This window comes from Cnephaeus nilssonii (assembly GCF_951640355.1).
Source record: "Cnephaeus nilssonii genome assembly, chromosome: 8".
NCBI lineage: Eukaryota > Metazoa > Chordata > Mammalia > Chiroptera > Vespertilionidae > Cnephaeus > Cnephaeus nilssonii.
Genome location: NC_137079.1, coordinates 28009855 through 28028497, shown reverse-complemented (window position 1 = coordinate 28028497; position 18643 = coordinate 28009855). Strand labels below are relative to the sequence as shown.

The 18643-nt window shown below is 40.3% G+C and overlaps 1 protein-coding gene across 9 annotated transcripts in view; it reads right to left on the bottom strand.

Annotated features, from left to right (window-relative positions):
- PSD3 (pleckstrin and Sec7 domain containing 3) overlaps nucleotides 1–18643 on the bottom strand; it is a 517431-nt gene that overhangs the window by 49724 nt on the left and 449064 nt on the right. For all 9 annotated transcript variants that reach the window (XM_079778598.1, XM_079778601.1, XM_079778602.1 and 6 more), the window contains one exon: nucleotides 5570–5640. In XM_079778598.1, coding sequence (XP_079634724.1) covers nucleotides 5570–5640 — 71 coding nt within the window. The remainder of the gene's footprint in view (nucleotides 1–5569; nucleotides 5641–18643) is intronic.

The window sequence follows — 18643 nt, the reverse complement described above, 5'->3', positions numbered from 1 at the left end:
AAACGGCAGAGACTCGCAGGGTCTGACACAAAGTCCACACCAGACACCCACAGAACTTTTCAAGCTAAGTGACAGCAAAGAATCAGCCAAGCATTTGGACAACAGATGACTCACTCTCTGTTAACAAGTAGATATGAAGTGAATATCCAGTGTCAATGACAATGGATCATCAGGACCAACAGGAATTTAATCATCACTTTATTATCAATTCATAGCAATTTCAAAATTGTAAAGCACATATGAACTGTATTACATTAAAATGATACTATTAGGCTTTTCTGCCACAAACACTTAATCTATACATATAAAAGCCAAGTGACTGTTGGACCAGTAGCTATGACACGCATTGACCACCAGGGGGCAGACGCTCAACACACAGGCATGGAAACACAGAACAGACTGATGAATCTCAGAGAGAAGTGGGGAGTGGGAAAGGCAGGAAGAGATTAACCAAAGATCTTACATGCATACTAGAGGCCCAGTGCACATGTACCGGTGGGGTCCCTTGGCCTCGCCTGCTCCCTCTCGCAATCCAGGACCCCTCAGGGGATGTCGGACTGCTGGTTTCAGCCCGATCCCCGCAGGCCAGGACGAGGGACCCCACCGGTGCACAAATCCATGCACTGGGCCTCTAGTATTCCTATAAAAATAGTTATCAATGGGGTATAAATTTCAGCGTGAGCCTGGGGGCTCAGGGAACTGTAGGTATTAGAACCAAGTAAGACTAGGAGTGCATTCTTACTTAGCTGGAAGACAGACAAAACCCCTCTATCATAAATGCCCTATTGTGCTCTACTGAAGAAAGTTCTAGAAACTAGAATCAGTTATTCACCCAAATTTATTCAACTCACCATATGTTTTTTCCCAATTCTCACCAATACATTTGGTTTAAATCATGTCATTAACCATTCATCACATAAGGCTGGTCTCCTCATCTACACTCCAAACCCAAGCTTGTTTCGGTTGATGCCATATTATTTCCTACATTGCTCCCAATGTGACCGTTTGCACATGGTTCTGACATTACTTTTGTGATACTCTGTAGATTTGCTGTTTGCTTGGAAGTCAAGGTAAATGTGACTAAGTAACATAGCAAGGGGGCCAGAAAGGGAAATGAGGCGGTGATGAGGAAGAGTGCGTGTAACCTGCAGAAGCAAGACAAGAGCTTGGATAATGTCAGAAACTGTCCAGGGGAAAGGAAGAAACACATCTGTGCCCTTCCAGATATGTTTCCACACACTTTCACTTTAGAGACAAATCAGTAATAGGAAAGAAAAGAGGTTCAGCCGAAATGAGATAGACCCTGGGGAGCTGTCATTTGCAAGTCACATAATGGGGGACAGCAGAAAGGAGGGAGCAGAGGGAAGATCTGAGTGGAAACTAGTCAAGCCTTCTGAAAGCAGTTGTCTGTGTTCTCTGTCTTTAACTCACACCCACCTGACTGCCATGCCCAGCATTCATTGCAGCTGCTTCACAATAATATCCTTGTTGCTGAAAGCAAGAGGCACTTTCCGATTATCTTAAACTTTTTACAAAATGTAACATTCTATCATCTCTTGATATCTGTCATGTCTGTCTGCCCTCTGTCTTTCCCCCCTCTCTGTCTTTTCGCCCTGGCTCTGGGCACTCACTGTTCAGGCTCCTTCACTGTCTGTTCCACTCCTGCCACTGGCTCTCTCCCCCATATTCTCCTCACTCCACAAACTGAGTGACATCATCTACTCCATGGCTGAAATTACCAACAACTTTTTTTGCGGATTCTCCAGATCTATATTTCTAGACTCCCTCCGCAGCTTCAGATCTGATTTTAACAGTTGCTTGTTGGACAGATCCATTTATTATTCCACGGACACCTTGAATTCAACACTGCAAACCCAATTCTCCACTTAGACCGTGTTCTCCCTTCCCGCCACCCCTACCATAGTTCCAGCTGATCTGGTCTCACCCCCCATTAAAGACACGTTGGTAGCTCCACAATGCTCCCAGATAAAACCTCAACTTTTAAACACGGCCTTCTGGGCTCCTCACAATCTGCCCAGGATGCCCTTCACGCCCCTGAACTGGCAGCTCCCTGAATGTGCTGTGATGCCACCCGTCCAGGCACCTACACAGATTTCTCCCGGCCCGGATCCTCTGTCCGACTAACTTCTACCTGTCTTTCCAGTGTAGGCTTAGATAGCATTTTCTTCATGGATTCTTCCACGATCTTCCCTGCGTTTCTGAGGCCCAGTTACGTGTCCTTCCCGACGTGTTTCCACAGTATACTTCCCTCTTGGTAGCACACATCAAACTGCACCGAAATGTCTTTTATCTGTTGAACTCTTCAGGGACTATATCTTTAGGGACTATACCTTGCTCACAATCCAATCTCCAGGATGTACATTTTGAAGAACTGGCAGAGTCCTAATCTAATACACACATTCATTATTGATTTGCTTCCTGTTATGGCCCTCCATCAGAACAGCAGTTTGTTGGTCTAAGTTTAGCTGACTAAGTCACTGTTTAGTCATGAAAAGGTGGGAATGGTAGTGAAACTTAAGTGTTCTAGTGAGACCTTTAAGAACAAATGCTAGGCCCTATTATCTCTGTATCTCCACACCTGGCATAGGCACCCATAGTATGCTGACTAAAATCTTTGCCAAACTGAATTAAGCTAGTCTTGGGCTAGAGGAACAATAGGCCCTTTCACATTACCCCTTGTGGGGAAGCATGAGACTTGGTTGGAAAGTTTGTAAGGAGGACATTCTGAGTAAAGGGAAGTGTGCGGAAGGCTGCCTGCCCTGTTTATCGGAATTCCGACTGAGGGAAGTGTCGGAGGCGGCACCCCTAATTATTCCTTGACCTTTCTAAACAAGTCTGTGCATGAGCAGACCCCAAGGTGTTTACTGGAATCCTTATACTTAATCTTTTGGGTGTCCTTGCTTAAAGGACATTACAAACCCATGTGCCTCCCAATATTACTTACCCTGCTGATTGTATCTAAAAGATCAACTTTATCTCAAACTGCTGCTACAATAAAAGCCTAATGAGGCAGGCAATCGAGGTGCCTGGTTCTTTTAGCAAGGCAGTCCCTTAGCCCTCTCTTTCACAGCAAACGTTGTGTCAGGTAATCCATTCATCCGTCACTCAGGGTCTGCTGGTCAGCCCCGGCAACCCCTGACTCAAATAAGAGAGAACTGGCAAAAGGGGGGAAGGAGAGAAAGGTGACTACTTTTTTTCTCAGCCATACTTGAATCCCAGAAATGTTAATACTGTCATCAAGAGCACAGAGGGGAGGAGAGCGTGCACTCCTAGGGCACAGGCCTTATCCAACAGGTTATGTGGGAGGGGCTGCCTGGCCTGGGAGTATGATGCTGCCTGAATCCTTTGAGTACTTGGGTGTTGGTGGGAGCAGCACACAACTCACAGGCAATGAGTCTGAAATTCCTTCAGGGAATAACACTGCTCCTTTTGTAAAGTGGACAGTTTATGACACTGTGACACCACCTCTTTCGTCTTCATGATATACTAGTTATTTGAAATGTAATTTTCATGTTTCTACCACTTGCTATTCCCCATTCATCCTATAATCCAAATGTGAAAAGCTGACTTGCCATTCTTCGAACTGCCATATTCTCTGTCTGCCTCTCTGGCTAAGTGCTTTGGATCACCGCCTGGTAAATGCCTGCTCAGCTCAAGATGTATTCATCTCTCAGGGAGGCGTTCTCTGACGTGTGCAAGCTTGATTAGGGAGCCCTATTCAGTAAGACTTTTTCATCCCTCCATTAATTTATCTCATTGTGTGATGAATGTTCAATTTACCCATTTCTCCTCTTTTTTTGTGAGCTCTACAGGCAGAGATTGGGTCTTAGTAACCTTTGGAAGCCCAGTATTCAGCATAGCATAGTACTTGACATGTGATGAACTCTGAATAGTTATGTGAGGAAATAAACTCCAAACTGTACAAACCCCAAATCACCTTAAAACACAGCATACGTTGCATCCTCTAGCTTACTGTGTGTGCAGCAGCTGCCATCGTGTGCTGATGGCAGACTCAGCAAGGTTAAGGAGTAGCCAGCAATGCAACATCAGGAGCCTTTGTAGGACACAGTCTGCAGCAATCCTGAGCCTCCTACACACTCTACAGCTCAGAGCTAACTTAAAGGAGAAGTCTAAGTACCTACGGCTACTGTGTCTGGTGAGTAGCTCAAGATTGCAACGGTCCCTTTGCAGCAGACAGCACCTGTGACCTTCACTAGTGCTTGGCATTTCCAGATGTATACATCTTCATATTTGTAGTGCCTTTTTGCTTTTTAAATCTTACAGACCAGGAAGAAACTAATTAAAAAATCAGAGTAGATATATCCATACAAGAACCCGGCCTGCTGTGATCAGGCTCTCACTGACTGATGAGCTAGTCTCTAGGATCTGTGTGAAGTTTCTGGGAACACATATTGATTGATTACTATGATGAGATTTCAAGCACTTGTCACATTATTTTTTCGAACTCTCCTTTTCCTTTTCTCTTAACAGGCATTAACAACAACAACAACAGAGGCGACTGGGTCCCAAACAAGACTACCCTTTTCAGACTCGTTCTCATCCTAAGTGGATCCTTTGTAGCAATGTTTGCATTTTTAACAGATTCAAAGGAAATAAGCTGATAGGCCATAGCTCTACTTTGCACTCTCCTACACCAGTGTATCATTTCCTTTGTGTCATATGTTTCACTGTATAAGAGGAATTTCACCCAACTTTCCCCAGATCCACATTTGCCACACTCCAGAGGTACCACAGCTATGGAGATGCAATCTGATTTTGGAACTCTAATCCAAACTGATGCTGAAGCTTTAAGGTTTACAAAGTCTACTTTCTCTTGTCCTTATTTAGTTCTTTCTCTTCTATATCTGCATGAGTCCAACTCAACTCAATTCACTTCCTGAGAGAGAAGACAATGAGATAGGAAAACTTGGTGACTTGGAAACAGCATCTCTCTTTACATTTCTTCTGTCACATGTTGAATGCAAGAGTATTTGTCTCTCTTCCCAGGCAGTGGAAATCCTGTGGTGAGGTATTCAATGAAATGGTTTTGCCAAGGGCAGCCATGTCCCTTATAGAGATTTTAGAGAAAATGAAAAAGTAAGCCAAAAGAACAGGATTTATGCGGGGGAAACAGCTGTGATATGTGAAAATTAATTACAAAGGGTTGTTCCCTACAGAAACAAAACTAGTTGAAAGGACTAATGCAGACCCAGCATGTACACACATGCTGCTCTGGAGGCCAAAGCAGTTGACTTATAAATTAGCAGCTGTGTTGAATCCATAGGGAAATAAAGATACTACATGACAACTGACCACCTAAAAGCATGGGTATCTCCTACTATCAACAACCACCTGCATATTTCCCATTGTTTTGTCCCTCAAAGTAAAGTGTATAATCTCCAAAGTAATTATTTCACTAGAAACGAAACAAAAACCTAAAAATAAATCTAAACATCAATTAAACCGTCTTTTGGGTGTTTGTACAAAGTGAATATCTTTTGGGTAACTTGTCCATCATTTCAGTTTTGATAAATAAATTAATTTTTACCTTTTGCAGGTAAAGAATTGTTCCCTTTAGTACAGCATAAAAGGTTTTCCATCCCCGCTTTCCTCTTGGAGCTAGAAAGGAAAAAAAATGGAAAATTTTATTTGACAGAAATTAGTATTTTGGAAAGAGAACCTAAAGGATCAACATGGTGATTATTTCAATGTTCCTGGTTTATTAGCTATCAGAACAAATAATGAGAAGTAAAAAATTCTCGAGCTTTACCATGTAACAGGCAGTATTCTAAAAATGTTTTCCACGAATGATCGCATTTAGTCATCACAATAATCGGAGAGGCAGGTACTAGTCCTCTTGCTTTTAGCAAAACTGAAGCACAGAGAAGTCATCTCTCATGGTCACACCACTAGGAAGAGGAAGCAGGAATCTGAACCCAGAGGGCATGGCTCCCCAGTCTGCATGCTAGCAGAGAGGACTTAAAGACTGGGAGAGCGAAAGAGGCACACTGGAAATACTTATTAGTCCAAGAGAATGTTCAACAGGCTCATGTGCCACAGCCTTATGGCTTTGCCGAAGTTTCTAGGGATCCTAAGAAAAAAGTCTCAGGATATAAAAGGACTCCTCTTGGCATATTTCCCACATACCCACCAACCAGATTATAACTTTAATTATTATTAGTCCTACGCCAACCTGTGATACCTCTGCTGCAGGGTTTGCTGCTCTGTAACATAATTTCTTGTCTAAGTTTCTCTTTCAGGAGACTGTGAATGACCTGAGAGCAGGTATCCTTCATCTTTAGAATTCACAGAACCTGGCATCCTCATAACATTTCTCCAAATGAATTATTTTTCTTTCAGAGACCCTTCTATTCCTTTCCTTCTATTTTACTGGACTAGGACGTCTGTAGAATTTCTCTACTGAGCTATATAAATTTTTTCCCCAGATTGTCCCAAAACAAAAGCACAGATTAGCAAAAAGTTTATTTATTCTTAATTTTAATTTGGATAGACATGCCATTTTTCTAAACATGCCTATCCAAATAGGTAGGGAGGGCTATTTATCTTTATTCCTTTATAAACTATTTGGCTGCCTTTAGACTGTCTTTAACTTGGGTGCCTGATTAAATTAGGAAATACATTATTCTTAAGATTTAAATCCTTTAAATCTCCTTTGACTGAAGACTCAAGAATTCTTAGGTTTGGAAAGTGGGTGAATATCCACCTACTGAACATGATGCTCTTGCCAACACCATGCTTAGCTATCCACCTGGAGCAAAGGGACTCAAAACATCCGCTCTGCAGGTTTCCAGGGGAAATTAAAAAAATTTGTCCCATCTGCTTTCCCTATGTAAGGGTTGAAAGTGTGTATTCAAAAATAAATTATCACAAAATTACCATAACCTCCTTTATAAGGAAAAAACTGACTACCATAAATAGAATCATATATCACAAATACTGGCTATTTTCAATGATGTCAAATGCTGACATAGCTGATGTGAGGACAGTGCATGTACAAGTGACCTCGGGCTGCAGGTGTTGCTGCAGAGCGGGACCACAGCGTGGCGGAGGCGCCTGACTCGAAAGCAGACCAGCTGGGATCTGGGCCTTGCCTTAAACTTACCCTCTCAGCCACCAACCCCTAACTGGGGAACTCTGACCAGTCCCTCAAACTCTCGGGACTTCAGTTGCTTAGACAATCCACATAACTTAAGGCAAAGCACTGGAGCTAATGCTGGAAAGGAATTTAGAAATACACCATTTTTGTTTCCTATAAGAGAAATATAGGACCTATATTTTAAAGGCTTTCTCCAAACCCCTAAAACTAGTATAGTAGCATCTTGAGATTCCTTCAGTTCTAAGATCTATAAATCTACTTTTCTACTATTCAAGTAGAAATCTCCTCTCTATGAATCCATGTACATGGTCACAAAAATCTGTAACAGCTTTGTCATCTCCATACTAAAACTACTAGAAACAGATCCCAAAGATCTCTCCAACTGAAATGTGATCTTAAGACACCCAGTGGTGACCAATGCTAATGCAATGACCTTTAACTCTGTATTGCATTCCATCTCCCATAGAAATATCAAACTTAATCTTGTTTTTGGTTAATAATAATTTCGTTGTTTAAACTTAAAAGAAGCAACTAATCCTCCTAACAAGATAACTTAGAAGTGCTCAACAGGATATAGCCAGTGTGCTATAAAAGCACTGCTCTACATGATTTTACATTTATTAACCCATTGAATCCACACCATAATTCGAAAAATAAGGTACTATTACCTCCATTTTATAGATGAGATAGTGTGGGCATAAATGAGTGGAATTCAGGGAAGAATGGGACCAGTAAGCATTAGAGCAGGCTGGGAAAGGCCCTCTGGGGACAGGTTCAACTGCCCTGATTTTAAAGCCACACTTGCAGACACACAGGTACACACACACACACACACACACACACACACACACACACACTGCCTCTATGGCCTTTGCTCCCTTGGTGAGGCTCCTCGTGTGAAACACATGATCTCAACACCAATGAATGAGGGGCATTGTTGCTCACAATGGTGACTGAAGAATGATAAAACTGATTGCATAGCACATATTAAGTATATACAACTGGTGAAAGAGTTGTAACTGTAGTTACATAATGAGGGAGATTATTGATTAGAATCCCATTGTATCCTATTCAAAGGCTTTATTTATAAGGAGGTAGGAAGTTGGTAGATAGATGTATTTTAACAAATCTGGTTGTCTATTGTGAAAAGGTGTTAATGAGCTTGATCAAAAGATCCCATTTTATGCACTAGACCATGCTTTCATGGTCATTTCTAATATGAACCCTCAAAGTCCAAAGATAATCGATTGTTTTATTTCTTCTTAAAAATACCAGAATCTTGAAATATTTTAATTTTAATCATCTGCCTCCATCCTTAGATGATGGCATCTATTACTTTACTTTTTTTTTTTAAAAAAAAAACCTACTAAAATGGACATCATTATTTTTCTATAAACTGCCATTGTCTGTTTAGATTTACTCTCAAGCTTCTATTACCTTTATTCATTACTGCTTTCTGTACTTCAGATGGATTTTTGGAGGCCATTTTCAAGTATTTCTTGAAAGCTATACTGAAACCTTTTTTTAGTGAGAATCTTTTGGTAGTATATATTTTTATATTTTTGTTTATATAAAAATGTTTTTATTTCATTAAAAATTCTAGGTGGACAACTACTTTTTCTTATGACGGTATTATTTTGCTATCTTTTGGCTCTCGTCATTGTTGGGATATCAATCTTGAGTCTAAATGTAATGTCTAAGTATAGGTTTCTTTTAATTTATCCCACTTGGTCTTCTTTAGGCTTCCTGTGTATCATTTCCCAACACTCTAGTCCTTACATCTTTGAATATTGTCTCTCCTCCATTGTGTCCTCCATTGTAACCTCAAACACTCTAACTTCTCACTCATTCCATGCTCTTCATACTCTCTTTTTGTCCCTTTGTACTAAAAGTTGTAATTATATCTCCAGTACTCCTCCTTGGGCCCTAAATCCAGAGATGCCTTGAGGGTTTTAGCAGCCCCAGAGTTAGCTTACTTCCCTAGATTTAAAAATATTGTATTGCTTTCAGATGTTTTATAATGGAAGAGTTTCAGAATGTGTAGGCCATCATATTGCCAAGAATAGATTCTCCAGTTCTCTTCCCTCTCCCTCTCCCTCTCCCTCTCCTTCTCCTTCTTCTTCTTTTTAAAAACAAAATATTTATTCACAAATTTGTAATCTAGGGAGAATTCATTTGGAGTAGGAGAGAGGAGAAATTAGAATAAGAAACACCAGTAAAGGGGTATTACAATATCCCAGATGAAAGAGGCCAAAATATGGATAGAGATGCACAATAAGTGAGGACAAAGAAATGGAATGTTAGGGGAAGGCAGCAATGTTAACTGAGCACCTGTACAAAGGTATGGTACTCTGGCACTGGGCTATCTTTATAAATGTACCTTCTATTTGAGCCAAACAATTCTTTCAGTTAGGGTTTATGGCCTCCATTTTACATTAATGTCTCCATTATTAATTACATTGGCAGTTCTAAGAGGCAGAGTAAGCTGCTGAGGAGGCTACCTATCTAAGGATTGCAAAGCTACTGTACAGGGCAATTCAGATGAGGAAACATGTTCGAAGTACACATTAAGAAGGGAAAACTTTCCAGGTGGCAATCCTTTGCAGTGGTGGATGCAGGATGCAGGGAAAGGAGGAAATGAGACAGGAGGGGAATGCAGGTCAGGTACATTCTCTAATCTCACGGAACTCCAGGGCCTTCAAAGGTCAACCTGCTCAAAGGTGTGGATTTCAGACTGAGGCACACTCCCTGTGTCTGCCCTCTCAGATCTTACTGCCCAGCATTTCTGCAGCGCAACAGCAGCAGCCAAAAGTTACTGAGCACACACTGTTTAAGCTCCAAAAGCTGATGTGCATTACCTGAAGCCCACCCCTCCATGAGGAAGCCACTATTATAACCATGTTATACATGTGGAATCGAAGGTCCCGCTTAACCTGAAACACTTGGTTCCCCACAGCACTGACCACTTTCACTTGGCAGTGTTGGAGCCCAGGGCAGGCTGCCCCCAAATATCCCACAATGGCTCATTGATTATGTTTGATTTTAAATTACGTGATAAACAGCCAGTGCAAGAAGGGCACGTCGACCCCTTCCTGTCTCCGTGAATGCAGGAAACACACCTCCCCTGTGCAGGGTGTCCTTACTCCAGCAGGGCTGGCGAGACACCCTTATCACCAGAGCTACGAAATCCAGGCCAAAAAGCCTACACAAACCCTTGTCGCTCCTTTATTAATTTACTACACAAGCCCAACTGTGCGGAGTCCTCACTAATGAGCACCCACACCTAAGTCGTTGTCCTGTCATTTCTTCACAAATTTACTGTCCCTTTGTCTGAAAAGTATGAAAAGCTGGCTGGTACTTCATTTCTGAGGGCATCATTTATGATCTGCAGTGCACATGTATTAAATTGATTTTTCTCTTGCTAATCTGGTCCTGTGTCAATTAATTAGTCCAGCCATAAGAATGCAAGAAGGGTAGAGGGGGAATTTCCCCCTCCCTGAAGTAGGGAAAGACCAGCTAAACCAGATTCAGGCTACAATGTCTTGGTTAACTCTGAGATGTAAGGGTAAAATTCAAATTATTTAAGAGCTGATTTGGCATGGAAGCTGACCTATCAGAAAAAACACAGCCCAATCAGGATTAAAGGGATACCCATGGCAAACAGCCTGTACAAATGAACCAGTACCCACTCCCTGACTATCAGCCCTGGGGGCGGGCTGTTTTTTACCCACCGAAGGTAAAAATAAGAAATAAAATAGGTAAGCAGGCTTCTGTGATTGTTATTTTATGTTACACACACAGAATTTACATTTCTGCACAATAAAAAATTGGCAGTTGTTCCAAGGATGGGTGATATTGGAAATATTAAATCTTCAACATTACAAACCAGTTCTTATTAATTTTTTCATCTAATTTTTATTATACATTTGAAGACATCTTTTTGGAAATATAGAGTAGAGTGAACAATATTTTAGCTTCAATTATTATCACCGAACTTTGTAAAATAGTTAAATGCATAACTGGTAATGAAAACACAGGTTGTCAGCCTTCTTTTATAAAGAGAAAGGTATAAAATATTCCTGAGTAATGATATCTTCCAGAAATAAAAAAATTTTAAAACTCCACCAAAAGGTATAAACTTTAAGCAAAAGTTTATTTGCATGCTGTACTCTCCCAACGCTAATTTCTTCTGAACTAAACTGTGAACAGCTTGTGTTTAAGATCTTACTGTTCCAATTTTTATTTTATTCAAAGGGCAGATAATTTTTTCCTACATGAAAATCTCATCCTGTTTTTGACCACTCCTCACTCTGGGTTACCTAATTATATACTTTTCCCTTTTCTTCACGTGTAGTAACAGAAAGACTTAATATGCATAGAAAGACAGAGCACGCATATTGCTTATTTTTCTTTTAATACACCAACCTTTCCTGTCTGTTGGATTGAAAAACATTCTTCCCCTGACAAAAATACCATTTGCTCCCTAAAGAGTAGAGAAGGTCAGTAAGCCATATCCACACTAATGAGAAAGAATTCTTAGGTCATGCATGGCCTGCCTAGCAAAGCAGGCACTCATAGGTCAGACAGCAAGGGAAATGAAAGATGTGATAGTTCTATGCAAAATACCTTCAACTTCTTCCTATTAATAGGGAGAGACATTTAAGATGTAATGCAATACCAAGGAGGGCATTCCAAAATAAATCCAACACCCTGCTATATTGGAAACAAAGACGTGCTCAGCAAAGCTCTTCTATGGTAGTACAATTGGGATACATCTATATTAGACTTGTCAAAGGCACAAGACATTTTTATTTTTTACTAGAGGGCCAGTGCATGGATTCATGCACTGGTGGGGTCCCTCAGCCTGGCCTGCGGAGATCAGGCTGAAACAGGCTCTCTGACATCCCCCGAGGGGTCCCGGATTGAGAGAGGGCAGTTCTCGGGTTAACACACCTAAGAACCGCAACTGCCAAGTCACTGTAGTTTGGCAGCTCTTGCATTGAGCGTCTGCCCCCTGGTGGTCATTGAGTGTCATAGCTACAGGTCGGATGATTGCTTAGGCTTTTATATATATAGATTAGTAAACTTAAGATACCTATAGGGCTTGAGGTCAGGGAGTAAAAGAACTGAGATTCAAATCTAGGACTGTCCATGTACTGCATGTTCACGCCCCATAGATAATGCTCCATGAGAACTCCTAGATTGCTTGGTGAGTGTAGAATCATGAATATGGAACATGATGAACTAAATGATAAGTAGTGTCGAAGCAGAAAATTTAGGCAGTTATTTCATCCAATTTGTAATGAATGGTCAGTCTTGAAGGAAGAGTATTGAACACAACACATCAAGTGTTACAAAGTTAAATGCCTATACAGGCCAAGATGATAATGCTTAACATGGAAGTGATACTGAAATAAACTATCAGCCATTCCCGGAGACTGGAGAGCACACTCCTCTATCTAAGGAGCAATGCCCCTCAGTCTCATTGAATGATCACACTGGAAAATAAACCTAACCATCTGATTTTTCAGGAGCGGTTAAAAAATATTTTATTTTTTTAAATGCTGGTAACTAATTAAAATACTTGTTAAAAGACAATGTGGACCAAATAAGACCTGCCAGCAATGACTTGCCAAAGACATTTTTAAAGTTGCTCTACTTCCCTAGTGACAGTATCCAAAATTTGGGCAAAATTCTTTTTTTTAAGTTTATTTTTATTTTTTTAAAATATATTTTTATTGATTTCAGAGAGGGAGAGAGAGCAACGTTAATGATGAAAGAGAATCATTGATTGACTGCCTCCTGCATGCCCCCTACTGGGGATAGAGCCTACAACCCTGGGCATGTGCCCTTGACTGGAATCGAACCTGGGACCCTTTGGTCCGCAGGCCGACACTCTATCCACTGAGCCAAACCAGCTAGGGCTGGACAAAATTCTGAAAGTATCTCTCTTACAGGAGGATGAAGAGATATGCTACCTTGGTAGGAAGCAAGCTCTTAAGTCTACATCCCTGAGGCAGTAGAAGGTACAACTCAGGCAGGGGGAGTTTGCCTTCTGTGGTTGGTTTGCAAAGGAGTTAGATAAATTAAAAGATGATAGCCCTACAAAGCATTAAGTGAAGTTAAGGGTAATCCTTGCATATTTATCCCTAACTTTCTTTCATGAAATATCCTCAGGAGCCATCATAAAGCACTATTAAATCTTAATAGAGTAACTCACACACTTTCAGATTACTGCTTGAAGTAATGAGTCCAAGCTGTGCACAACAGAAGTTACTGCGGGAGATGAGTCACACTACATTAAACAACTGATAGCATCATCCCAGGTTTATAGCAGAGTGGTAGAAATCAACTATGACTATTACTCTCTTATTTTAATAAATAACACCTCTGAAAGTTAAGGCAATTGACACATTTTTGAAAAATCAGTTAATCCTTATAAGAGGTCTCTTTAAGATTGGGTGCTATTATATGTAATCAACCCTACTTTATAAAAGGAAAAACTGGGGCAGCCTTAAAGGAGTCAGAAGTATAACCTATACCTATTATTTTTCCCAAAAAAAGATTTCCTTCTTTTATGTGATAGGAATACATTTATATTATTGATAGAGAACAGAACATGAAACAAAAGAGATTGGAAAATATCCTACCCTAAATGGCCCCTAGAGGGGTGATATTCACTCTGGATGTGGTTCTATTTCTTTAAGAAGTGAAGACTTTTACCCTAAATTAATCTTTCTAGAATGGCACAGCATACCCTGGACAGGCAGCCAGGAGACTTGAATTTTATTCACACCCTGATGTCCATCCACTATTTCTCTGATTTTGGACAAGTCACCTAACATCGCTGTTTATAAATATACAAAATGAATATGCTATCATCTACCATAATTACTTTACAATGTTGTTACATAAAGATATTAGGACAGAGACTCTACCCCTAAAGAGTTCCCAGACAGAAGCAGTCACAATAACGATCTAACTTAATACAACAGGATAAGTTGTAAAACCAAATGGTAGCATAGCACCGACCTAAGGAAAAGCACAATGGATTTCGAAAGAAAGGAAGAAGTCACTAATTCTAGTACTGAGTAAAATTGGGAAGCCAGAGATTTTAAATGAGGATTTAGTTTTCAGCAGGACTTTGAAGGAAAAAAAGGGGGTTTCTTTTGACCTCCATCATCTCTACCATATATTTGGACTAAGACATTGAATCAAAATAGTAACCCTAATTATGGAAGTCTCACAACATGGTTAATTACCACCACCCTTTATCAAGATGACCTCTGGACAGAATTGTCAATATATGTTTTTTACTAGGTGTACCAGTTAATAATGTGGATTTCATAATCAAAGAAAACACGATAATTTCATTAGAAACATCAAAAGTACTTTATTCAAAGTAATGTCCATCGCTAGCTACACATTTCCCCCATCTTTAGGTAATTTGTGGATACCGTCCCAATAGAACTTTTCTTGTTTTGAGGCAAACCATTCAGAGACCCAATTTTCCACTTCTTTATATGTTTTGAAGTGCTGCTCAGAAAGTGCGTGTGCCATCGATCGGAACAAGTGGTAATCTGAAGGAGCAAAGTCTGGTGAATACAGCGGGTGGGTTAATGCTTCCCAGGCAAGATCTTTCAACGTGTCTTTAACTGGTTTTGAAGTGTGTGATGGTTTGTTATCATGAAGCGAAATTACTTTTTGCTGTGTCTTCTGGCACATTCTGGTCATTTCATGATCAAAGCGTGATTCAAATAGATTATTTGTTGTCGGTAGAGATCAGTATTAATGGTTCACCTGGTTTTAGAAGCTCATAATACACCACACCTTCCTGATCCTACCAAACGCAGAGCATTGTCTTCTTTCCAAAGCGATTTGTCCTTGCAGTCGATATTAATGGTTGACCTGGATCAACCCAGGATTTTGTGCATTTGGGATTCTCAAAATAAATTCACTTTTCATCGCCAGTCACAATTCAATGCAAAAAAGACTTTCTTTCATGCTGTTGAAGCAACATTTTACTGATGACTTTTCGGTTTTCCATTTGTCTTTCACTCAGTTGATGTGGCACCCATTTCCCTTCCTTTAAATCTTTTCCATTGCTTGTAAACAATCGGAAATTGTTTGCTGAGCAACGTTTAATCTTTCTGCAAGTTGTTTTTGAATTTGACATGCATCTTCATCCAATAATGCTTGTAATTGTTGGTCTTCAAACTTTTTCGGTTGACCTGGATGTTCTTTGTCTTTCACATCAAAATCATTATTTTTAAAGCGTTTAAACCAGCGTTCACAAGTATCTTGAGATGGAGCATGTTCACCATAAGCTTCCTGAAGTATACGATGAGTTTTTCTTCAAAATAAAGTAATGAATTAAAACTTCCTGCAAATGCTCCTTTTTTGGCACGAAATTCGACATTTTTAAGCATAAAAATATCTATGATGTTAACACCTTCAGAAAATTTGACATATGAGGTTTTGAAGCTTGCTGTCAATACAACAAAATAGCATACATATCAAATCACATATATATCAACATATGTGTAACTCCATCTGTTGAAAAAAACCCGCATTATTAACCGGTACACCTAGTATAGAGAGCATCAGGTTTGAAATTCTGGTTTCACCTGAGTGATCTTGGGCATGTCACTCAGCCTCTCCATGTTAACATTCTTTCTCTGTAAAATAGTACCTACTTCATAGGGTTACTCTGAAAATTAGATGAGCTAACATACACCTATCCTTAGAAGTGTATTCTTTTTAAGTTAGGGATACTGTCTACTAAAAAAAGTGCATCCAATTTTCATGTTAAAACACAAAGACTTACTTTTAAATTCCATTCATGCATTCTGATTTTTTTTTTATATTAAAGTCAATCTTTTGAGAAGAAAAAAAAACCCCTGACATTTATTGATGAATTTTTAACAGAAAGGAGGTACACCTTTCACCCTTAATTTAAGGGAGGGTGGAGTGCAACACACAACACATATATTGTTTCTATTTTGTCCTGGGCCCTGCCTTGACATTGGAGAGGTCAAACGTGAATGTAAGCAATAAAAATAAATAATGGGAGAGGGGACAAAAGCTGACAGAGAACTTTTATAAGAACTTATAACTTATAAGCTACAAAAATATACAGACAACTTATAAACCAGAATCTTTCTCCACCCAGCTAGGAGAAGGTTTGCTGGCGGCCATCATTAGAAGCACAGGGAGAATGTAAATGACCTGTGCTGAGGTGGGAAGGAGGGCAGAACATAACAAGGACATATCATCATAAGCTAAGGACACAGGAAGAAGTGTGAGGGCAGCAAGAAACACAATGACTCTAAGTATATAATTATTTTTTCAGAAAAAACAGAAGTACTAGCGTCACAAGAGTCTGTTTAGAATTTTGACAAATGAACTGTACCTCCCATTCTCTCCAGCTAGATTGTTCCTTCCCCAAACATCATCATGACTTGCCCTTTCACTTTAACGAGGTCTCTCATCCAAATGCCCCCTTGTCCTCCTGAATCACTCTATGCAACAGGGCACCTGCCCACTCCCTTCATCTCTCCTGGATTAGTCACACCATCTGAAATATCACATACAGATTTATCATTGAGCTCCCCCTACACTAGAACGGAACCTCCAAGGATGTAATTTACTTGATTTGTTTCTGTGTCCAGAGAGCAGATTAAAAACGTGAAAAAACCCCCACAGATATCCTAAGTAGGTATGTAAATTATGTGACTCAATAAATACTAAGATGTTTTTAAAAAGTGTTTTCTCTATCATTTAAGTGAAGCACATTAAAAAACTCAGATTGCTCAAAGAGAAGAGAAAGCAGGATAAAGTTTTGGTACAGATTACTTCAATAAGATGATGTTGGATATGAAAGTAAGGTATCAATGAAAACCTGGGCTCATAAGGAACAAATATAGCCCGACAACTTACGGTGGGTGTCCAAGAGTTATTAAAGAATTATTTTCTGTGGAAAGGGAATTCAAAATTCTAGAAAACACACATGATCTAAAAATTTCTTTTAAATTGAGGTATACTTGACATATAGCCTTAAGTTAGTTTCAGGTGTAACAACATGATTGGATATTTATACATATTGTGATATAATTCCCACAGTAAGTCATTAATATCTGTTGCCATACTTGATTGCAATTTTTTTTCTTTTAAGATCTACTCTCAGCAACATTCAAATATGCAATACAGTATAGTCACTGTGCTTATAATTCTTATAATCTAAAGGAAGATGTGGGAGAACTTGCTGTTTTTTAAAAACCACCTTAAAAAATTCAACACAGCAAAATGTTACTGGTGTTCTGTTAGGTTCATTGTATGTGAAAGGTATGAAACTCAACTCCAAGAAAATAAAGTAATTTATAGAGCTCATTATAAAATGTAGAGCAAAGTGCTAACATAAAATGTAAGGTTAAGTCACTACAGCCTAGCTGAGAAGCACAGGTAACTGCTGAATCAGACAAGTAAGCTTATCAAGTGACACCAAATCAGATTTCTTCAATTTCACAAGCACCTTAGGACCTAGAAGGTCAGTCAAAGACCCTGCTGATCATGCATTCCCACAAAGAGCAATTCAAATAAGCTATCGTAACTATGAAACAGCCCAAGGCCCAAGGGGCACCTTTAAAATAGGCTCCTGGGCGAAAGCTACTGCAGGTCAATAGAAATAATCCCGGTGGCAAGGCTGAGCAGCCTCCGGACTATCTGCTCTCCGGAGCAGGTGGCAGCAGCCGGCTGCTTCCCCACACGGAGGAGCTGCAGGGGAGACTTCAGCGTCTCCTCCGGAACCGCTGTCAGAGCACGCTGGAGCACCGCTCAGCACTGCTGCTCTGAGTTGTTCTGAGTCCATGTATTCTTCTAAATTCTCCCTATCGACTATGCCAGGGCTGCTTCTTCCTCAAACCCTGCCCACTGTACTAACTGCTGTGAACTTAGTTCTAGTTCCTGCAATATTCTCTGCTCGGTGTGGCAGATGGAGAAGCCGTGATCGGTTGTGGGTATATGAGAATGAGTCTTTACTGCAGAAGCCAGTGGCCACATAGCCATCAGACAAGAACAGTCCTCACAGCCAAGTGCATATAGGCAGGCAGCCGGACACCGGCTGGTAAATACATATCTTTCCCATAAAGCAGTATCAGTGTCTATACCCACTGTTATTATCTGTGCAGTTGCACGCTGCCCCGACTCAATGCCATACATCGTAGTGATACCTAAGTGCTCAGCTCCGTCTGAGCTCTCTAGCCTCTCCTGCACACATAGGAACTACATTCTCTGTGCCTGTCGGCTCTGCTTCTTTGAGCTCTCTTCTTCTGCTCTGCCCAGCTCTGCTCTCTCAGCTGCTGCTCTCTCTCACAGACTTCTTCACATACTGCAGCCGACTAGCTGGTCAGTAACCTACTTTTACACTATTTAGACAAAGAAGGCTTCGTGCCAATAGTTACATCAATCACATTGGCTACTGAAGGGCACAATGTACCGTGAGAGTGC